General features: G+C 39.8%; 1 protein-coding gene across 2 annotated transcripts in view; it reads left to right on the top strand.

Annotated features, from left to right (window-relative positions):
- Positions 1-7357: 7357 nt before the first annotated feature.
- NT5DC1 (5'-nucleotidase domain containing 1) overlaps positions 7358-23788 on the top strand; it is a 127389-nt gene continuing 110958 nt past the window's right edge. For both annotated transcript variants that reach the window (XM_062632476.1, XM_062632475.1), the window contains exons 1-6: positions 7358-7509; positions 9638-9729; positions 11422-11493; positions 12608-12714; positions 16080-16159; positions 19721-19802. In XM_062632476.1, the coding sequence (XP_062488460.1) occupies positions 7417-7509; positions 9638-9729; positions 11422-11493; positions 12608-12714; positions 16080-16159; positions 19721-19802 (526 nt within the window). In that variant the 5' untranslated portion in view covers positions 7358-7416. The remainder of the gene's footprint in view (positions 7510-9637; positions 9730-11421; positions 11494-12607; positions 12715-16079; positions 16160-19720; positions 19803-23788) is intronic.

The raw sequence follows: 23788 nt of genomic DNA, 5'->3' as shown, positions 1-23788 counted from the left end.
CTATCTCTTGCTTTCTTTCTGCTGTATCTGTCTTTCACAGGTATGAAATGAAATGTTGTACAAAGAATATCACCAACATGGAAGACATTGTCTTTTCAAGCCAGAGGAACAGGATAAGACGTGCCCCAGAGTCCCTTCAGGATGTGCATTTATATATTTTCCATATTAAAAAGAAAACTATAATCCTGGGGTTTACTTCAAAATTATGTTGGGAAGCAGCAGCCAGGGCATAAATTAAACTGTGGAAACAATCTTAAACGCCATAACATAGCTATGGCCAAAGGCACAATTGATTTAAAAACTGTTTTCTTACCTACCCATCTTCAGAAGCATAGGTATAATATGAAGGTCAACAAATGCCGATGCTTAAGTCACTTCTTTCTTTATTTGACCCATTATAAAAGGCCTTAAAATCATGGTTTTCTTACTCTGAAGTCAGTGACGATATACTGTAAACATTGGTTTAACTGAGAGCAGGATTTCATTTTTATGCTTAATGTTTTATTATTTTTAGCAGATATTGACTTATGTTTAGAATAGTCTTTCTGTAAAAGCAAAGATGCAGTATGTGATGTTACTTCTTTACTATGTTTCACCAGCAGTCCGACCCATTTCCTGTGTGTTCAAAATAGAGTTTTACAAATGAAACTGATGTAACTTGTACTGCAAATATGTATACTCTTACTCTTCTTCCTTTCCATTTACGTGTTCTTCTCTCCCTCTCTCCTATATCTTTCCTATATAGTTTCCTACCTCCTCTTTTCTTTCTGCTGTGTCTTTCACAGATACGCGGTGAGATGCGGTACAAAGAACATGCAACACATGGTATCCGTAAACATAAGGAAAGGGGATAGGAAGTAAACACATTTAGTGATACCTCCGGTGAGCACTTGTGGTACAAATTTCCGTTGTACTAAACAAAATAATTCACCCTCCTTCTCTGACAAGATTTTCCCAAATTCATATTCCTCTGTCTTTGTTTCCATAGGTTTAAACCTTAACCTGCTCTCCCTGAGAAAAGCATGATACTCAACACAACAGCATAGGTAAATGTGAACATACTGTTTTCCTTAAAATAGGAGAGGTGGCTTCGACCTTCTTCACAGATGTACACAGAAACAGAGTACAGATCTTTAAAGAGTTACATCAGTATGATAGAATCTTCTTGATGCTTAGTATACACTTGGAGTTTTAGCATATATTCTTCTAGATCACTTCCTTCTTATCAAAACCCAGAAGCTCTTTTTTTTATCCTTTCATAATTAGACACCCTCTAGAGGCAAAAACAGAACAGTAAGTAACAAATGCAATTTATATTCCAAATAAGATCTTATATTTGAGATTGATAAGAATTACTGTTAGAATTTTATTACTGCAGCTCCAAGGAACATCACCCTCGGTGTCCAGTATGCTCATCAATGAACATATATAGAAGAAAATATTTCTTAAATAGAAGATCAGGTAGAAAAGATGACATTGTTAAAAGAAGGGGAGGGGGGAAGATCTCATCATAGTGATAGAATGGAAATTCATCTTGAAAATCCTAACATGGTAATGATTGTAATGAATTAAGTAACTTGGATGTTATTTTGAAAACACAGATTGTGTTACATTACTGTGGGTTCATTATTTCAGTACTCAGCCCTAAGAAAGCCAAAACTGGAGCAAAGCATCCAGGTTTTGATTCAAAAAAAAAAACAAAAACAAACCTCAAATCAAATAAAAACCGGATATTAATCCATTTGATAATGAGTAAATGATGAATGAATATCATCTAGGTTGAGAATGAAAGATAAGATAAGCAGGCTCAAAACACCTCAGCCTTTAAGGACCTTAAATAACTAAACAAATAACAGTCTGTGGGAAACTATATGATAGCAGCCTTCAAAGAAATAGAAGGCTGATGTGCAATGTTGTGGTTCCCTGATCTGCAAGGAATAGGACACAACATAAGAAAGAGGACGTATTAGAGCAACAGAGACTTTGGTGTGACATGGAGGGGGCGTGAAAATTCAGCATTCTGTGTGTAAGGACTGTTAAACACCAGAAGAAATTGTTTCAGGTCTTTGTTCCTTTTTATGAAATTAGACAATTGTCTTTTAAGGATGTTTGTAGGCAGATTGATCCTGCCCCAAGGCAAAAAGATGACTGTCTTTAGGTTTTTCTGGTTCTGTTACCTTCATGTCCATAGTTTTACAGTTGTGGCATTTCCCACTGGCTGTTCAATAGCTCTGTTCTTTTTGTGCAGACTGTGTATTGAAATACATCAAATTTATCTCATATGCAATCATTAGCAAGTGTCAGGCTTCCAATGCAAACCTGTAACCTTCTTGAATGACTCAGAAATCTTCAGAATGTCTGAATTAGACATATTCCAATTTTACTCATGAAGAAATTGAAGCCATAAGCAATTAAGTTATCTTCCCACTAATACACCATGAATGAATGGGAAATGAGGATGGAGAACTTCAGAGTCTTACTCTGGATTTTATGCTGAAGTTTGTAAAAATAAAAAAATGGTATGTTAAATAAAACAACCAAACACCCCCCCCCCAAAAAAAAAAAAAAACAAACAAAAAAAACAACACCCCAAAACAAAACAAAACTAAAACAACAAAACATAAAAGAAATAAGGCCATGTCCCACAGATCATAGAAACTGCACAATTCTCTCACCATAAAATTCACACAAGGTCTACTTTGGACGTATAGTTTCCTAAAAAGTCCATATTTCCAGTACAATTTCTTTTGACTAAATGTAACATCTATCCAGCTCAAAAAGAAAAATCTTTCAAAGGACCTTTAGAAAACCATTCCGAGTTTTAACATATATACTCACTAAGGGTCCAGCAATCAGTCATGGCTATTAATCACATTGCCAAAATCATCGATTTTCATTTCCTTCTTTCATGTTGCATGGGAATAGCCTCAGTTAGATTACAAGATCTGAGAGAGGTGGTAAGGACAATAAGCAGGCTTCTGAAAGATTCTCAGCATCTAGTCGATTACTCTTTGTTTAACCTTTTAGTGATCTCTTGGGTATAGTTTGGGGAATCTTGAATCTTTAGCAGCATGAGTCTCATTTCTATGCTGGTGAGACAGAGAATGCAACCACTATATTACCAAGGTGCCAGATGTAATCAGTACTCCTGGCAGGATGCTATAAATTGTATGTGCATGATTCTGCTGAAAAAGTTAATGTGTACATATTTTATGCCATATAAAAAGGCTATTAAACAACACAATAAACAGTAAAACTTCTGGAATCTCTTTAAGCTAATCCTAAATCCCAATCAATAGTCAAGCTTGCTCACCAGGATTCTGTACCTAGGAACAAGGCACCCTGTGTGTCACAGAGGGATGCCTTGAGGACTACGTACCATTTTGATAATTTTTTAAAGGTCTACTAAAGAAACAGTAAATGCCAGTGACTGTTTTACAAAGCAAATGTGTTCTCGACAGCTTTCATTCTCTCACAGAGAACGAGGTTATCCTTGAAATGAATTAGAGTTGTTAGATCTATGTCTAATAAAGCATCACTTTGTAATAAGTCAGAAGTCTGCTCCTGTATATTTTTATTTGATTTCTCTGATTGTTTATACACAAGTGTTTCCTTCTAAGTGTCCTCTCAGGAGACATGCATGCAGAGCTTCCTAAGCTGGGCCAGTGGGGTGAGCCTGAGATGTGGGCTCTGTCCTCCTGTCACTCTGGGATGAAAGTGACAATTCTCAGATGGGGAGTTTGTGTTGTGAAGAGCATGGAGTTATCCTAGTGTGGGGAGCAGACATCATGCTTCAAGGGGAATGGAGATATTCTGTCATTGCAGAATGGGGATACTGGGCTGTAAGGCACTCTTCTACTTGGCTATTGAACAGCTCATGGGTTAAAAGCAAAATCGAGTGCAAACCTGAGACTGTACTGTGCTAAAATAAATTCTATAAAAAAAACCCAGCACTTTTTGGTTTGACATTCTACTCCAAAAGTATTTTCAGTTGTTTTTAAAAACAAACAAGGAAAAATCCAGACTCTTCTCAGCTCACTTTTGCATAAGGTGTTACTTGTCTAAAAATGAAAATGCTTCTTGTTTGTCTAAATTCTTGTTTTATCTTCACACAGCACTATTGTATACTGTAGCAACATGCAGAGCCTTTTCCTTTTTTTTTTAACTAAATTCTTATGACCTTTTCCGAAATAATAGGCAAACGGCTGCAACTGCATAGTTAGGACAAAACACAACTGAAAAAGCTTACATAGGCTTAGAAAATAAAGACGAAGTTTAAGGAAAGTAAAATAGATTAAGGTGCTGACGATTCAAACTCGGAGATGCTCCACCGTATCGTAATGCTGCCCTCTTAAGGACAAAGAAAGCGAGGAGCTGGAGAGCCTCTCGGAAAGAGGCCTGCAACTTCTGTGTGACAGCAAAGATTTATGTAAGGTATTTTCACATGGTTCTCATGCTTTTATGTATGTTACTGCACTCTATTACATTCCTTTCACCCTCCAAGGCATGTCAGCACGCTCCTGCACCCTAAAGCTACATGGTGGAAGGAGCCTCTTCTGCATGGAAAGCAGGCATAAGGCACAATGAAAACTGAAATGCATTTTCGTGTGTCTCAAAGGCTTTGACATGTCAGATCTCGCACTTCATGCATGTTTCCTGAAGGCTGCTAATTGTGAAGATGCTGAGCATGGGGAGCACCCAATGGATTAATACCATGTATTTATCATATGAGTAATCAGTGATGCATAAATTAACCATGGGGAAACCTAAAATATTTCCAGTTAGGACCTGATAGTCCAAAAGGACAACCTCAGTTATGTGGACATCTCTGAGCGGCTCATGGTGCCATCAAATCTGAAACAGTGCTGAAAAAGTAATCTGAAAGGATGCTGTTAACACATTAAGGTGTTTCACTTGTTACAGAGGATTTTGATTAAAGGCAGCTCTTTTCTGAGAAAAGCCCTAGAGTGGGATGTCAGTATGTTTAAAGGATTCATCTGAAAGCAAGAAACTGAGAAACAAAGCAACACTTTAAAGGCAAAAAACAAAACCAAAAAACTTGGAGTAGTGTGCTGAAAGTAAACTTCTGAGATTTTCCTGTTACCAGGTTTGTGCTGCAAATACTGAAGATGAAGGTGATATTCTCTCATTTATCTTCTCTTTTCTCAGAACTGAAAATGAATTCCATTCATCAACATTCTTCAATATTTCTTGCTGTCATACCTCCAATTTAATCTTCAGCTTCACATACCTGAAATTTAACTTGCTGAATCTCTCCATTGGTGAGGGTTGTTTCTCAAAGTGGTTCAAAATTAGATATGATTAGTACTTTTGTGTAGCAAATTCTAAGAGAGCTTGTCATTACTGCTGATCTAATTGTGTGGCGTTCAAGGTTATATTCAGTTGATAGTGAATATAGTGACAAGAGAGTTGGACTAGACGATCTTTAAAGGTCCCTTCCAACCCAAAACATCCTATAATTCTACCAATGAATATGTGATTTTCAATATCTGTCCAGATGTTTCAACACTACAGTGTGTTGGTTTTGTGCTATGTTTTAGATACATAGATCCCTCTTGTGGGTATGATCCTGAAAGTATCTGCTCAGGTTTCACACCTGGTAATTTAGTTCTATTTAAGCATATATGCACATATTTATTTAACGTATAGCTAAAATGCATATAATATACAGTGCAGATATAATGTGTGGTGTGCATATATATGCACAACAGCAGTAGAAGGTATATTAATGTTAGTGGGAGGTACTGAATCTTTAAAAGAAGCTGCTCTATAAGGGGCTGAGGTAAAATTATGCAATCCATTTCTTTCTTCCTCTGACACCTGAAGTGCTCATCCTGTCATACTATTAGCATTAGTGAATTTTCATGCCTTATTTCTATGTATTTTCCCATCTAGTCCACTTTTTAATCTGATACTGAACTTCTCTGTAGCATTTTTAAACATATGTGATAGGTCATGCTATTTAAATTTCTCTCATCTGTGCCTACGTGAGCATAGCAAACTGAATTTTAATATACAAGTACACTGTATCTCATTCAACTACTTGAAAGTATTTTCAAAAGCATTTTGCTCTGGAATACCAAATAATCATTGAACCAGCCTGCAAAAATCAAATAATTTGATATAATCAAAACATAATTATTATTTATTGTATAATCAAAACTGCTGCTGTGCACTGCTGCTATGGTTATGCACCCCAACTTACCCACCTGCAAAACACCACACAGCTGCACACAGGAAGGCAACACTAAAAAAGATGATTTGCATTCAATGTTTTATGACAATTGCTCTCAATTCAAGTATGTTTGGGCTCTCTTTATTCCAGTTATAACCATACAAGAATTAAAAATAATATTTGCACAGTAATTGAACTAGGTGTTTTTCACCTTTCGTGAATCAAATGAAAGTTTTGATGGTGTCATTGGTCTACAAAGAGAAAACAACTGTAGAAAGGAATCATCATGTCCTGCAAGCAAGGCTGTTAAGCCCAGCTATTTAAGCACCCTGCCCCTGCCCTTAACGAGCCACTATATTCACGTCTAACCACAGAGAACAGAATTAAGTCAATGTAAACCTCATCTGTTCCTTTTCCTCCAAACACAACACTTCCTTTCTAATTGTGATATGGTAATACTTGCGGGGCCAGTACCTACTAATATGCCCGTTTGATAATGTCACCTGGAGGCAGCTGTTCCGTTCTTCATGTTATGCTTTTTTTTTGCCTACCAAAGCTGTCAATAAATTAAAAGGTAGGTAGTTACCTCCGCGGTTTTGGTTTTTCCAGAGCTCAGTGTAGAGTATAATATGCTTTACTGTGTAATGTTGCTCGTACCGTCTAGTGTTGCTTAAACCCTGCAGGGACCTGGGTCATGTAGTAGCAGCCGTGCTTGTCTATTTGCATAAGCAGACTGCATGAAGCAGGGCCCTTACGGCGCGACTACCCTCTCACCACCTAACACAAATCTAACTCCCCTCCCCTCCCGGCTCGGCTCGGCTCGCAGGCCCCCCCAGCCTCGCACCTACGACTTGCAGCCAGGGCTGACCTGCAAGGAGCCACTCCGCTCGCAAGCACACGATCCCTGTGTGAGAAACGTGCCTTTTAAATCCCAGCGTTTAAACACGCCTCCGCCCAACTGCTCTGCACCCGCCTTTCTAACCCCCGGGCTTGATGCCTGCCGCTCTCCCACCAAGCACCCCGGACACAGACGGCCTGCTGGCCTATTGGGGCGGAGCGAGCATCACCACCCCTCGGCTCCAGGAACAGCCCCACACACCGCACAGGTGACGACGGACCCGCAGAGCAGCAGGGCCTGCCCGCGCCCCGCCCAGCGGCGCACGAAGCACCGCCCCTGCCCCTTCCTCCTCCGCCCGCCTCCCCGCGGCGGCGGCTCGGCAATGCAGCCGTACTTCTCCCTGGCTGACTGCGACGTGGTGGGCTTCGACCTGGACCACACGCTCTGCCGGTATCATCTCCCGCAGAGCGCACGGGTGAGTGCGGGCCGGTACGGTGCGGCACGGCACAGCACAGCTGGGAACCGCGCGCTCCCTCCCCCTCCAAGCTCCGCTCCTCCCCGACCCGCTCGCCGCCTGTCCAAGCGAAAGGGAAGTGTCGGCGGGGAGCGAGACCTCGCTGCAGGGCAGCGAGCCCTGAGGCTTCTGCTCCGTGCCCATGGGGAAACCCCAGAAGAGAGCAGCAACACAAACGCAGCTCCTGCCGGGTGCTTCCTCAGCAGGCCTCTGCCCGAGCACGGGGGACAGCCATGTCTTCTTCCTTGAAAGCTCTGCCGCTTGAGAGCACTCCGAACTGTAGCGCCGCTGAGAAGAAGGTGGAGTGTTCCCCCCCCCCCCCCCAAACCTAGGGATGCTGCAGACGGTTAGAAGCCTGCAGCGTTTTGGCCAGGCGGCCTTTGCAGACTTTCTGGTGCTTAAAATGAAACACCGAGCTTAAAGGCGCTTAGCATCTCTGACTGAGCCCTGCTGCCGGTTGCGGAGAGCAGCTACAGGCATGGGTTTGTGCATTCCCGCCCTTGGCGCTGCTTTTTTTTTTTTTCCCAACTGGCACTTTTTTAATTCCGATAGTTTTTCATTGACTCGTATTTCTTTGTTGATGTGAGGACTTTGCCATGGAGCAGTCTTGTGCCATGGATACTCATGGTGTCCCACTCTCTCCTTTTGCCTCCATTTATCTACAGTATATTGTTCACTGCACAGAACTTGTACACAATTGCAGGGTACTTCAGAATCTGGTATAGAAGCAAATGTTTGAGGAGCCTCATTTATAAATAGGCATGGTTCAATGCATCCTGTGTTCAAAAATTGCATTGCTTCCTTTAGCTGTGGGTGACTTTCTGTAGAGGCATCTTCCTTACAACAGGGGGTTCAGTAGTGTAAAGTTATAAATTTTATGTGCTCTTTTAAGTTCTTGATGGAAATGCTGCAGCTCTAGGCTTACCTTCCATGTTCTCTCTGTCGTGCCACACATGTAGCATCTTACACAGGCACTTGCTTCCCAGTAAGAATTATGTACAATGAAGGCAACTGCTAACTGGAAGAGTTTGGAGAAGAAAAATAAAAAATGGAAACAAAACCCCCTAGGACCCTAACCTAACAAAAATGCATGCAAAAAACCCAACGGAAAAAAACAACAACGACCAAACCAATGAACAAAATAGAGGAAAAACAAGCACACACACACACACCCCCCCAAAAAAATCCCCCCAAAATATCACAAAACCCCAAACATTTATTAAACTTAATTCACTTTTGCCCTTCTCACACAGCACAGAGACAGGCTGATGCGTGCCTATGACATTCCTCCTTATTTATTGGAAATAAAATAGGCTGACAGGCACAGCTGAAGATGCAATTAGTTCTTACTCTTCCAGTGTTGGCCTTCATGTTACTCCTTCTCAGGCATTATTCATTCTAAGAGCAGCCTTAGTAATTTATTAAAAAAAAAAAAAAAAAAGTCCAAGGAACAGCTTCAATGAAAGAACCGTGAGAAAAAGGGAGCAATTACCATTTCTGGTAGTTTAAGGGCCTGGCAGCATCCATGTACTTCACCAGCACATTACATCAATAAATTGCTGACTGTTGTACCAGGGTTTAACAGTGTTCTTTCTGATCTTAGAAACTTTCTTAATAGTTGCCTGTTTCCTTCAAAATATGTTCTGAATACATTTGAAATGGCCCTAAGGGTAGTTGTTCATTGGTTTGGAAGCTACTTGTTGAATCTTGATAACCACAATATTTAAAATTGCAAAGCAAAACAAAATATGATTGGGGAAGCAGTGACTAGTCTGAAGTATTTATCGTCTTGGTTTCCCAATGTTCCTGAAGCACAGGGGCAATAAGGTAGAATGCTGTAAACTTGGTTATGCTGGACACATTGCACCAGAACTGTTGTGTGGGCATCTTGAGCTGTTTTCCAGCCATGACAGAAATAATGTGGAGCACTATTTCCCATTAGCAGATGCAGTGGGACAAGGCCCCTAGCTCCCTGGTTTGATATCACTTAGGAGGTACTAACTCTTGCATCTTGTAATTTTCTGGGGAAGCAGTATCTTTGGTCTTGCTTAATCAATATAATTAATGCATATATTTGTTTCATTTGTAGCTAATATATGATAGTTTTGCCCAGTACCTGGTAACAGAAAAGGGTTATGACAAAGACTTGCTGACTCTAGCTCCAGACAGCTTAGACTTCTGGTGAGTACATTGAAAATAACAGAAACTTTCTTTATAACTTCCCTTAAGCTGTAACTTTTACAAAGCTAGGGAAACAGCTGTTTTTGCTAGGCATTTGTTGTCCTGATTGCCAAGCCCAATAGATGAATCCAAACTGACAGTTTTAAATACTTGTTTGAACAAGTATTTGTCATGAGGTACTTCTAAGGTGGTATTTTGAAGGGAGAACTGAGCACCCAAGCTTGCTTTGTGTTTCTAGCTGTCTAGACACAAGTATTTTAGTCTGACTTACTCCCTTGTTTTATCTGTCTCCTTTGTCTTTTACCTTCAGTTCAACTGGTAAATCCAGTAACTATCAGAATTTAGTCATTTTTATCTCAACAGATGTGGTTTTGTTTAAGGCAAAATAATCCCAACAGCCTTCTAAGGAACTGTGGAAAGGTGAGGTGCCAGGAGGTAGCCCTTGGGTGGTGGCATGTCAGGCACAAAGCTGTGATGCAAGACACTAAAATGCAAGTCCATGCTCTGAATTCAGTGATTTCTGAGCAGGAGCTTGAACTTGAATCTCTGATCTTCCAACTTGGATAGGTTACTATCTAGGCCACAGGGTGGGAGCTTGAAGGCCAAATAATCACTAAATTTTTTAGGAGAAACAGTTTACTGTTTTTTTTGTTTTGGTTTGTTGGGTTTTTTTTTGTTTTTTTTTTTAAGTAATGCACACACTTGTGTGTAACGGTTTTGATCAGTTATTTTTACAAGTCAGTATTTCACTGAACAGTTCCCAACAAGATCAGTTTAAACTTCCACGAGGCAAGCAATCTATCTGTATTTCTCATTTTTTGAGGCCTTTGATGCATGACATTCTTTGTTAAGATCTAGATATCTCTGTCTTGGTCCCTTTTTGGAGCTGGAGGTTCATTAATGTGGACCTGCAAGCCTACTGTGCTGGTAGCTGTGTATTGATGCTGCTCATCCAGGTGTCACTCATGAAACACTGGGGAATGCTTCCTGCCTTGTTGGTATACCTTCTTTCCTTTGGGTACCTTATAACAGGGGATGAAGGTGCTATTACTTTTTCAGTCTCATTATTATTTCAGCCACTGAATTCTGAATTAACTTTTCAAGCAACCTGAGCAAACATAGATGCAATTGTCTGGAAGGTAGACTTATTAGGAGAGTCAGAAACTCTGGTTGTCTGCCCTATGCTATCAACTCTTTACCTTGTTAATGCTGGCTAGCATGGCAATGCTTTTACTTTACCTGTTCCTTGGATATTCAGTTGCCTCATTTAAGAGAAGGGTAGAACATTGTCCTAATACTTGCTGTTACCAGTCTAGTAATAATAAGCAGGGGAGTTGCCACCAAGAAAAGCGATTTCTTTAATGGATGTGACTTAAATATTTCTTTAATGGATGTGACTTAAATATCACATTTCTTAATTGTATATACTTGGACCTTAATCCTCCAACCTTATCTATATGAACAGTCACTAGGAATTTGCTGTGTAAATGAAATCCATTCCTTGTTGAGTAATGCGTATTTGCATATACAGAGCATTGTTCAAACATGGAAGTATTTGAAGGGTTCTGACTTGGTTGGTTTTGTGTAGCATCATTGTATAGCTTCTATAACTGCGTTTCACTGATACATAAGAAGGCATTCCTCTGAAAGCATTAATAGTTTGTTTCTTCCTTAAAATAAAATTATTCTTAGTTGCAAAGGCTTGGTGTTGGACATTGAAGAAGGAAACTTCCTGAAACTTGCAGAAGATGGAACAGTTTTAAGGTAATATTGACAGTAAGTTTATATTGTTAAGCAGACACCAAAATTTTATCCTCTTTCTGAAAGCCATCCGTCAGTTTTACTAAATTTTTAAAAATTAATTTCAGTGTACTTTATTAGCTGTTAAAGTATAAATACGCTTTAGTAATGTGGTGCTCAGTGTCTTTTAATGTTACATATGCAGTCCTTTCATAATATTTACATGTTAGCTGATAGTAAAGAATATCTTCTTTTTAATAAAGGTCTAAGATTCTGAGGGCATAGTGATCTTGAAGGTAACTTCACTTTTTCAGTGGCTACCAGTGTACTCTTGATTCTGTTTTGCTGTGATCTAGGGTAATGTTTTTCTTTGGACCGTGAAAACCTGACTCAAAGTCAATGCTAATGACTGATGCTAGTGATGGGAGCACTATTATCTTTGTACCATACACATTCAAAATTCTTCAGGCTTGCAACACATAGTTTAAATAGCCTGAGGTAAATTAACACAGAAACTGACACATTTGCTTTCAAATTTCTGGTGTTTTTTTTCTCTTAAAAGCTATATTTTGCCTTCAGCCATAATTTCAGTACATCCTTAGTTCTTCTTTACCTCCTTTTTTTTCTTTATTTAAACATAGAAGACTGCTGTTTTGATTTTTACTTCCTAAAAAGGCTTGTGTGTACTTCTGTATTACACATCTGCTTGCGGGACTCAAACTAGCACTTTTCCATAGTTCTGCCCTGCATTCTGTGAATGTTACCAGGCTTCAGAATGATGTATAGGCTTTCTGTACTGTGTTTTATTGTGCAGCGTATATTGATAGTTTAAGTATAGTGAGTGTCCTCACACAATTGAGAACATTCGAGCAATACAGAATGATTGTGTTAGCAGGTGAGGCACAGTAGTTGTGCTCCCAGCCAACCAAACCTCTGTGTAGCAAGGCTTTTATCAAGGACTGTAATGTATATGCTAAAAGCTTAGGTCCTGGGAAGCTTCTACATTATAAAGAGAGTTGCTTTCAATCAACTTGCCTGCACCTAAGTATTCAGTTGTCATGAATTACTGGGCACAAGGAGTAGTTTGGCTGTTTTCAACCTTTTTCTTTTCTTTTATTATAAATAACAACACAAATAGGGCAAGCCATGGTACAAAGAGTATGACAAATGAAGAGATTCTGGAGACGTATGGAAGGAGGGAGTGGAAGCATTTTAATACAGTCAGCGGAATGGTTTCCCGCTCAGGTAGCTATGCCTTAGCATGCCATCTTCGTTGAAATTCCTTTGGCCCCTTCAGTGCCTCATGCTGTTAGTTCTTATCACAAATATTTAAAAATACTTGAGCTGAGAATTCCTGGAATAGGTAAATGTTTTGGGGGAGAGCTGTTTTGTTGGGTTTGGTTTTTTTTTAGTATTTTCAACTTCTAATGAAAAAGTTCAACTTAAATTTAGGTCACCAGTGATCATCGTAGAGCCATAAAATGGTTTAGGTTGAAAGGGACCTTAAAGATCACCTAGTTACAAACACCTGCCATGGACAGGGACACCCTTCACTAGACCAGGTTGCTCAAAGCCGTGTTCAACTTGGCCTTGGACACTGCCAGGGATGGAGCAGCCACAGCTTCTGTGGACAGCCTCTGCCAGTGTCTCACCGTCCTCATAATGAATTCCTAATGTCTAATGTAAATCTCTCCTCTTTCAGTTTAAAGCTATTCCCCCTTGTTCTGTCACTGCATGCTCTTGTAAAAAGTACCCTTCAGCTTTCTTGTAGGCCCCCTTTAGATATTGATGATTTTTATACTGTAGGTATTGATGAGACTGTGTGAATGATCTTAGGCCCACTGTAGGAGAGGAATCTGGTTCGAGACCATCTCAAGAGCCTGAACATACACAAGTCCATGGGACCTGATGAAATCCATGCACAGGTCCTGAAGGAGCTGGCAAATGAAGTTGCTAAGCCACTGTCCATCATATTTGAAAAATTGTGGCAGTCAGGTGAAGTTCTGAATGACTGGGAAAAGGGAAATATAACCCCCATTTTCAAGAAGGGGAAAATGGATGACCCAGGGAACTACAGACCAGTCAGTCTCACCTCTGTGATTGGCAAAATCTTGGAGCAGATTCTCCTGGAAGGCATGCTAAGGCACATGAAAAACAACAAGGTGCTTGGTGACAGCCAGCATGGCTTCACTAAGAGGAAATCCTGCCTGACCAATTTGGTGGCCTTCTATGATGGGGCTACAGAGCTGATGGACAGGGGTAGAGCAGTTGACGTCATCTACCTGGACTTGTGCAAAGCATTCAACACTGTCCCACATGACATCCTTGTCTCTAAATTGGAGAGACATCAATTTGATAGGTGGACCACTCGGTGGATAAAGAACTGGCTGGATGGCCGTACACAAAGAGTTGTGGTCAATGGCTCAATGTCCAGCTGGAGACCAGTAACGAGTGGTGTCCCTCAGGGATTGGTGTTGGGACCGGTCTTGTTCAACATCTTTGTTGGTGACATGGACAGTGGGATTGAGTGCGCCCTCAGCAAGTTTGCCAATGACACCAAGCTGTGTGGTTTGGTTGGTACGCTGGAGGGAAGGAATGCCATCCAGAGGGACCTTGACACGCTTGTGAGGTGGGCTGATGCCAACCTCATGAAGTTTAACCATGCCAAGTGCAAGGTCCTACACCTGGGTCGAAGCAATCCCAGGCACAGCTACAGGTTGGGCAGAGAAGAGATTCAGAGCAGCCCTGCGGAGAAGGACTTAGGGGTGTTGTTTGATGAGAAAATGAACATGAGCCGGCTTCAGTGTGCGCTCATAGCCCAGAAAGCCAACTTTATCCTGGGCTGCATCAAAAGGAGCGTGACCAGCAGGTTGAAGGAGGTGATCCTGCCCCTCTACTCTGCTCTCTTGAGACCTCACCTGGAGTATTGTGTGCAGTTCTGGCATCCTCAACATAAAAAGGACGTGGAACTGTTGGAACAAGTCCAGAGGAGGGCCACGAGGATGATCGGCGCCTGGAGCACCTCCTGTATAAAGATAGGCTGAGAAAGTTGGGGCTGTTCAGCCTGGAGAAGAGAAGGCTGCGTGGAGACCTCATAGCAGCCTTGCAGTATCTGAAGGGGGCCTATAAGGACGCTGGGGAGGGACTCTTCATTAGGGACTGTAGTGATAGGACAAGGGGTAACGGGTTAAAAGTTAAACAGGGGAAGTTTAGATTGGATATAAGGAAGTTCTTTACTGTGAGGGTGGTGAGGCACTGGAATAGGTTGCCCAGGGAAGTTGTGAATGCTCCATCCCTGGTGGTGTTCAAGGCCGGGTTGGACAGAGGTTTGGGTGACATGGTTTAGTGTGAGGTGTCCCTGCTCATGGCAGGGAGGTTGGAACTAGATGATCTTAAGGTCCTTTCCAACCCTAACTATTCCATGATTCTATGAGACAAATGAGCTGATGTTAGAGACATGTTTTGGTTATAGAGGTGGGCACATTTGTTCCTTGATGGAATGGAATGACATTACCAGCCTGTCTCAATTAGGACATATTGGGCAAATCTTAAGTTTTTCTTAATTAGTGACTCATTACCATCAGTGCTGTTAATGGAGGCCTAGGTGCAAAAGCAAAGAACAGAGCAGATCTGGGAACAAAACTTCTCCTCTTGTAGTTGAAGTTTATTAGATTTAGGATGGGAGTCACTTTGAAGGCACTGTGTCTACAATTGCGTTTTTCTCTGTGCTTCTTTTCCATTTAATTTGATCTTGGCAATTTTGAGTAATACACATAAAGTGTTAAGTTGCATTATGCTGTATAATGGAGATATTTTCCTTGAGATCTTGCTGACATAAACTTGTTTATGATGCTTATTCTAAACTGCAAGTAGTCTTTTGCAAGATGGTAGAAGAGGAACATATTCTTGGGCATACAGCGAATGCAATTTTCCTTTTCATTGAAAAGTGCATTTGGTCTCCCTTGGGAGTGTTTTGCTGACTTGTTCTTTCATTTACCTAAGAGACAGCACAGACAAGATCATGAATACGAAAAACATCACTGGTTAAGTCATTTCAGTCCTAGGAAAGAGTTGTTGAACATGACCTCAGCCTAGGAGGCATTTGCACCCTCCTCATTTAGTTCTGTTCTGGGGCTCATGTAATAATGGGGGCATGCTTCTCCTTGGGATAAGCGGCTGTTGGCATCATGCGTGTGTGCAAAGGGCAGCACGTTGTGTAAGACCTGTCCACATGTTTTTGGAACAGATTCTCAAACCCTTTATTTGTGTTTTCACTGCTAGGGAAATAGGCACTTTGGAAGAATTGAATGATACAGTCCTCACTCTTTAAAACTCATGGTTCTCCCCCATCTCTTCCACCTTAACTTTTAGAACCTTAAAATGTATTTTTAAAATCTCACTGCCTTGATATAGGTGAACAACTTTCAGTAGCCAATTATGAGAATCAGAAGTGGGAATAAAGGCTAGCACAGATTGTGAAGCAGATAATGCTTATTACCAGTAAACTCCAAGTAGGAGCTTGTGTTATTATTTTAATGTATTTTTTAACTTGCTCTTAAAGCATACAGTATGGATTTTTTTAAAAGATTTTCTTAAATTATTTTTTCCAGCTAAATACTATCTGTATGATAATTATTTTGACCTGCCAGGAGCTCTCTTGTGTGCAAGGGTTGTGGACAGCTTAGATCAGGTAAGAACTAAATTGTTTAAGTATTGCATTATCTTTCTCTTCCTCCACCATGCTTTTTGGATGCATTATTAAATGCATACAAATAGTGTATTGAACAACATTAAGGTCTCCAGTTTTCTTCTTGTTTAGAATTTTTCAGGTCGAACTTAGTGTGTTAAAAGTTGTCTCTGAAGATAATTGTGAGCTACATGGTCATGTTCAAAATAAATGTGCTTCCACTAGAGGGCACAAATAAGATAGAAATGCACTGTTTTCTCAAGTTTACCCTGTGATATGCAGAGTGTAGTTCTTAAAATCTCCTTTAATTAGACTTGATGATACTTGAATTAAATCTAATGTAAGTCTTCTGAATAACATGGTTTCCTACTTTGCAAGGTGTTAATGAGTTGAAAGCTTACTTCCATCCTTTTATAGACTTGTTTTTGTCTTAAATGGATTGATCTGTGTACACAGGTGTAAATACACCTCTAGAATAGTATCCAGGCTTTTTTCTCTGCCAAAGAATAACTTAAATTTTCAAGGAGGAGAGTACAATTGCTTGAACTTTTTTTCCCCATGCTTTTTAGATAGGTAGAATGTTCTAAATCCTACCTTTGAAGTTTGATGCTGATTGATTTGGTGGTGTTAAAGAAGGCTTTAATCTTTAACTTGTGTGCAGCTGGGGGTAGGAGAAGGTTCTTCTCGTACAGTAAGTATATCAGTGTAAAAAGAGTACCAAAGGCTGAAGGTACCAAAGCACTGCAGCACTAAACGTCGAATTTAGAGCTGAGATACAGGTATCAGCTGACTTGATGCTTTAGCCTCCACTCCAGCTGAGTATATTTCTGCCCAAGTGCAAGTGCTCCATGAAAAGTTAGCTAAAACTAGCTTATCAAGAAGCACTGAGGACAGGTGTGCCTTAAGACTCTTAAGTTTGTGCCCGATAATCTCCTTTTAAGCTGTTCAAGGCTTAGAACCCTGTCTCTGATGTAACACCTGCATTGCATTACTTTAATTTAGACTTGACACAAATCACCTACTCACTGAGAGAGGAAGCATGTGATAGCCTGTGTGTAGTAAGCTTTCACATTCAGTTGCTAGTTCACAAGCTGAAGCACTGACCCTGGATCAGTTCTGTCTTTAACCAGAGAGAATTAAACCCATGGTGTTTCTCCAGAAAGGCACCAGAAGTGGGTCATGCACCTTCTTTATCAGCTAGCAGTTCTTGAATATTTTAATAGATGGTGGCCCAGTTTCAGCAGGAGGGCTACAGTAAGGAAGGCTAGCATCAGTCAGATGAGAAAGATGTAAGGCAGGAGGTGGTAGACCTCTCCAGCTCTCATGGCTGTAAAATTCTGCATCCTAAATGTTAGAAACCATCACACTTTTTTCTTCCACATTTCTAAAAGGAAGCAGAGGCTTCTGTTTCCTGTTCTGGAAGCCTGTTTAGTAGGGATTGTTTTTTTTACCATTTTCAGACAACATTCTAGGATCAGGAAGTTTTCTACTGGAAACAGATGGAAGAACTGCTAGGTTTGGGTTCAGAGTGGGTTTAGACTTGAGCTAGGTGTTGGGTTGCTCTACACTTGTAAAGATGAATTTGCTTTTACTGTGTTCACAGCCAGAACTCCTATGTGTTTTCAGACAAAACAGAGGAGCTTTTCGGTGTTTTGGACCTTTTCATTGAGGAGCTACACAAAATACTGCTTTGTCTGATAGTTCAGCTATTGAAATCACATTTGATTATAGCACCAAAGCCATGGTGGACTGCATGAGCATGCAGTTTTCTTTCTGTTTTCTGGGCATCAGTCTGTATTCCTGAGTTTCTCATATACAATGGCTGTAGATTTTCAAGGAAATAGTTTGGCAGTTACTTCAGTCTTCTCTGAGGTCAAGTGGTTTGAAGGAATTATACCCACTTTTAAGTCATCTGTCCTCAAAACAGCACTCTGAGCAACTATTGGCTCATTGCACTGATTTTTCTTTTTTTCAAAGAAACAAACAGAAAAAAATCCCGTAAACCCCAAACTCAGAAGCAAACTAACCACATGTAATGTGAGGGGAGCAGACAGTTAAATCCACCAGTCTCAAGGTTAATGCTGGTGTAGGTTAGTGCCATCACCTCTATAGATAGGCTCCCCAGCATCTCCTTGGACACTGCTCTGAATAATAACTGAACAGCTAACTGAATTTTGACATATATGAGATCTTTTCTCTATATTAGTTCTTTCCTGTATTTCTGTGGCAGTTTGGTGTAGGAATGGATTAGAAAACAATTTGAAAGCCACAGCATTGTATCTTTCAAGCTCTTAACCTGTAGAGCCCGTGGATGATAAGCAGATTGCCATAGCGCTTGTCAGTCATGCACAAAAGGCCTTGTTTGTGTGACTTGCTGGTTGTGGAATTGAGGGTGAACTTTTACTCTGGAAGCCTACATGTCAGATTAGGCCTGAAATAGGAGCTTACTTCAGTGTATATACAGAATGCATGTCAATATTAAGGGTTTGAGATTTTTTTTTAGTTTCTAAATGTTTCCATCTTTAGAAAATGTTTTATGCTTACAAAAGGGTTTATTATTCAAGTATCAGTGCAGTGGTCAGGACACAGAGGGTGGCAATGAGGTGAAATCTGTTAACAATTGCCTTGAACTTTATTGTAATGTAGGTATGGAAAGCCTGTACAACACTACAAAGACACTTTCCACAGGGTACAAATTCAAATAAACTACTGCCTGATTTATTGCTGCCAGGTTACCTTGTAATTCTGAGCACTTCTTACAGGCTCTATAGCTAATCTCTGTAATATTGGCTGGCTGCGTGATTACATCTGTTTGATTCAGCATCCTAAAATCTGTGGACTTTGAGTGCTGTGGGGCTCAGCTGGTTCAGAAGCTTTTCCACTCCCTTGGTGAGATGCTTGATGGTGTGATTGAGGTCAGCCAGAACTCTTCTGTGCCTGGGCAGCTTTATAGGAATGGCGAGAGACTGCACAACCACAGATCACCTTCCCCTCCCCTTCTGTCGGAGCTGGGGTTTGGCAGTCTTCAGAGTGCAATGCAATGCAATGCAATGCAATGCTGCTCAGCCTAGCTTCTGCATGAATGTTTTAGTGTTTGGGGTGGAGTTACTGGCAGAAGGGCACTATTATAGCAAAGAGGGGTTGCCAGTTTTGAGGGTGGAAGGTGATCCAAATGCCAGGCTGTAGGTAATGTCAACCTGCTAATTAAGTACAGTACCTGCAGCTCTAGGTACTTTTTTTATCCCCAAATATTAGTGAGATGGCTCATTGAGCAAGTTGCTGTTCTGTTTAATGCCCCTGTTTGCTGTAGCATTTCAGAACTCATCCCAAATACAGATCCTTTCTCCTTCCCCACTCCTCATAACCCCATAACTCCCCATGACACATAAACAAGAGGTAACTTAGCTACGGTTGCCCAAAGTACTCCTAAATACTGAATCCTACTAAGCCTGTTTTACTTCACATACTTTTATTTATTAGTGGCATTCCTGTCACTGTCTCAGTAGGAAAGCTCAAAATAGCTGATACTTGATATAATGACTAGGTTCCTTTTCACACTTGCAGCATGATGGTCAGAAAAAATATGACTTTTGGAAGGACATGGTGGCTGCTGTCCAGCATAATTATAAAATATCAGCTTTTAAAGGTAAGTGGGTTCACTGAAAATATTACATGTGGTTGCCAGAGCAAATACATTTTCAAGTGCACTGTAGGCTACGCAGAGCTTTTAACTCTAAATCTTACAACTAGTTGTACAGTAGACACATGTTTATTCTGGAACAGAACATCTTTATCATTGCTATTTCTGTTTCATTTAACTGAAACCATTTTGCTGTCTTTAATAACACTTGTGCTAGTTCACTGAATTTAGAGGAAAAACAATTTCTTGCTGTGATTGATACAGTAATGTAGACATCCTCTAACTATATTTTGATTCTATTCCTTGTGTTCTTGTAATCATAAATAAAATCATAAGCTCATTGGGAAAAAGATGAAAGTACTAATACTTGATAATTTTCTTTAGCTCTCTAGTTTTTATTAGAATTCCTCATATATTATTGACACAATATTGAGGTGATTATTATTTTGTTATAAACTTCCTAAAAATCACAAAGGAATATATTTTATTCTTTTTTTATAAACAGCCTTCCTCCACCCAAAGCTAACTTTATAATACTGTTAATACAAATTAGAGTTAGAAAGCATCTTGGATACCCTTCAGCTAGAAATTACTTTCTAATAAGTTAAGTCTGTTCTTCGACAGACTTAACTTCGGAGTTTCTATTAGGCATATAAAATAGTAAGTTGATACTAATGGCTGACCATTGTATGTGTGCACACAGTTAATTGAAATTGTTTTGAATTACTGTGGGGTTTTTGGTAAAATGATTATATGCAGCTCGGTTGAGAATTCTGTATCATTTTGCTGACAGTATTTTCCGATTGAATTACCTCTCTTAATGCAGTATTCATTAGGCTTGGGTGCAGTTTCGACCTTCTTAAAACTTAACTTTTTTTTCACCAGAGCTGTACTACTTGCTATATTCCTGTCAAATGTAATTGGTAAAATTGTCTCAGAGAGGTTCCAAACAAAAAAAGAAGTTGATGTCAGGATGTATATTGTAAAAGACAGCATAATATGCCTAAAATGATCTGTTTGTTGTTGTTACTGTGTTTTCATTGGAATTTAGAAAGTGATTTTTAGTTAAGAATTCCTCTAAGAATTCATTCATCCATGAAATACATTTATCCTTTGTTTCCTACTGATATTATACCTATACTATATTTATTTATTTTATTTTTTTTAGCATTATTTTTTTTTCAATTCGTGAAAGCCTTTTGCTTTAGAAGATGTGGATCATGCAGCATTTGGCAAAAAGAATAATTTTTAAAAGTGCTCTTTGAAAACAAAAGTTAAAGTCTGACTCTTGAACTCAGAAATAATTCCTTGGTTTTATTTATATATATGTCTACTTGTGTGTACATTTGTATGTTTATCCATATACCTACCTATCAGGTACTTATTTGTATATGTAAGCATGGAATCTGCATACGAAATGTGTGATATGACTTAATCCTTTCTAGCTCCTTCAGAATTGGTACCTAATTTAATATACCTCATTTGCTGTTCTAAAAGTCATGAGACAACATAACGAAGCAGTGCGTATTTCACAACAGTGAAAATATAAGAATCATAGAATAGTTAGGGTTGGAAAGGACCTTAGAGATCAGCATGTTCCACCCCCCTTGGCATGGGCAGGGACATCACACACTAAACTATGTCACCCAAGCCTCTGTCCAACCCGGCCTTGAACACCACCAGGGTTGGAGCATTCACAGCTTCCTTGGGCAAACCATTCCAGTGCCTCACCGCCCTCACAGTAAAGAACTTCTTCCTTGTATCCAATCTAATCTTTCCTTGTTTAAGTTTTAAGCCATTACCCCTTGTCCTGTCACTACAGTTCCTAATGAAGAGTCCTTCCCCAGCATCCTTATAGGCCCCCTTCAGGTACTGGAAGGCTGCTATGAGGTCTCCACGCAGCCTTCTTTTCTCCACCCTGAACAGCCCCAACTTTCTCATCCTGTCTTCATACGGGAGGTGCTCCAGCTGCTGATCATCCTCGTGGGCCTCCTCTGGACTTGTTCCAACAGTTCCATGTCCTTTTTATGTTGAGGACACCAGAACTGCGCACAGTACTCCAGGTGAGGTCTCACGAGAGCAGAGTAGAAGGAGGAGTTTCACCTCCTTCGACCTGCTGGTCATGCTCCTTTTGATGCAGCCCAGGATATGGTTGGCTTTCTGGGCTACGAGCGCACACTGCTGGCTCATTTTCAGTTTCTCATCGACCAACACCCCCAAGTCTTGCTCTGCAGGGCTGCTCTGAATAACATAGTAACTGACAGGTATGAGTTATTTTTGATAAAGCCCTGTAAAATCAGAAGTGAAACAATGCTGACTGTATATACTACTTAAATATTTTAATATATGTTAGGGTCTATGCTGTGTCATGCATAACTTTGAAAGGCTTCACAGTGGTCTTATATTCCTTTTAATAACATGGTCCAGTAGATGAAGTACTCAGCAGGGAGTCAGAAGAGCCAGAGGTAATGTCTTCCTGTATCACTTACCTCTGATATTTGTCTTGTACATCTCTTTTTTCCTTCAGGGCCCTCTGTGAAATGAGAACAATGATACTAATTTTCTGTCCCAAGTTTATGCCAAAGAGTTGGGTTTTTTTTTCCAGTTACAAGCTTAACATAGCTTCCTGAGGAAGCTCCTAAACTTGGCTTCAGCCTTTCTTAGCTCAGAGCATGGCCTGGAAACCACAGCCACTTGACTTAACTCCATGCCCCCAATACCTTATGGAGGGTTTAACCCTTCAGAGGAAAGCAGTGCTTATTAAGTTAGTGAAGGTAAAATTTCAAAAGCAAACTTAAGAGGTTGGTTGAAGAAACACAAAGTTCCCAAGTTGAAACACCATCTTAGTAGTGCCATTGTCAGTGACGGAGCAGAACGACTGACCCTTTTATTTTTTGAAATCCATGAAGTGTTTGCAGTTCACTTTGGTTTGTTGTCAGTATGCCCTTGTTTCTTTATGTGCTCTGCTTTTTCACATGATTTTTTTGATCATAATCGTGTCTGGTGAATTTTGCTTTTCATTGTCTTAGTTATGGTAATCGCCTTAGGTAATTGCCCTATGATATTTTTTTTGGATGGCTCTTTCAGATAGGAATGATTGTTCTAACTCAGCTTAATGAAGGATATTAACCCACTCTTCTGCTTGTAATGAAATGAAGAACTGAGGCTTGTAGAGGGAAAGTAATAGAGTTCCAAAAGTCTTGCATTATTCAAACCTTTCTTTGTGAAGAATAACTGAAACAAAATAAAGAAAATCTATTAAAAAGTACTATCAGGAAAGTATGATGTCTGATTGCAATAAACACAGGTACTCATATTTGCAAAATGGTCATTTCTTGTCAAGTAATAGCTGCAAGAATGCCCTTGGCAATTATCCAAGTTGAGAATTAAATTGAGAATCCTTTTTTGCAAATTGTGAACTTATTACTGGAATATTATGTAGTTTTAAAGGAAACATCATGTGGTACTGTATTTTACACTATATAAATATGTGGACAGAGGTCCACAACATGTTACGGAAATAAAGTTTGATTTTCTCAGGAGTAATGGGGGCTTGAAGTACTGTATAATTATTTTCATGTGAAACATTTCAGATTTGGTGGGGTTTTGACAGAAAAATAGTTTTTGTAAGAGAAACTTGCCTAATATAATTTCCTAAAGCATAATTTTGTAAAAAATTCTTCTCTTAAAGGCTACTTTCTGTCTCTTACATTGCCTTTACATATGATTTCCCTGACACTTCTCAAAACTATAGCATCTTTGGTTGCATAGTGAAAGTGATGTATTTCTAATATTTTCAATCAGTTCATGAGATTATGTTTAATTTTGGAAGTAAATATATTGTGGCTAGTATGGCAGAGGACTTTATAAATTGCCAAAAAAAGACTTGATGGGACGTTTCCTCAGGATGCATATGAGAAATTTGTCACTGATCATCTTTTACAAAAAAAGGAAAATTATCAGAGAAAGAAAACGAAAGACTTAAAAAAAGC

The sequence above is a fragment of the Pezoporus occidentalis genome, unplaced genomic scaffold (genome assembly GCF_034315485.1).
Source record: "Pezoporus occidentalis ecotype Australia unplaced genomic scaffold, CSIRO_AGI_Poc_V1 ctg39, whole genome shotgun sequence".
Lineage (NCBI taxonomy): Eukaryota > Metazoa > Chordata > Aves > Psittaciformes > Psittacidae > Pezoporus > Pezoporus occidentalis.
The sequence above is the reverse complement of the archived record's forward strand: the minus strand, read 5'-3'. Positions and strand labels throughout refer to the sequence as shown.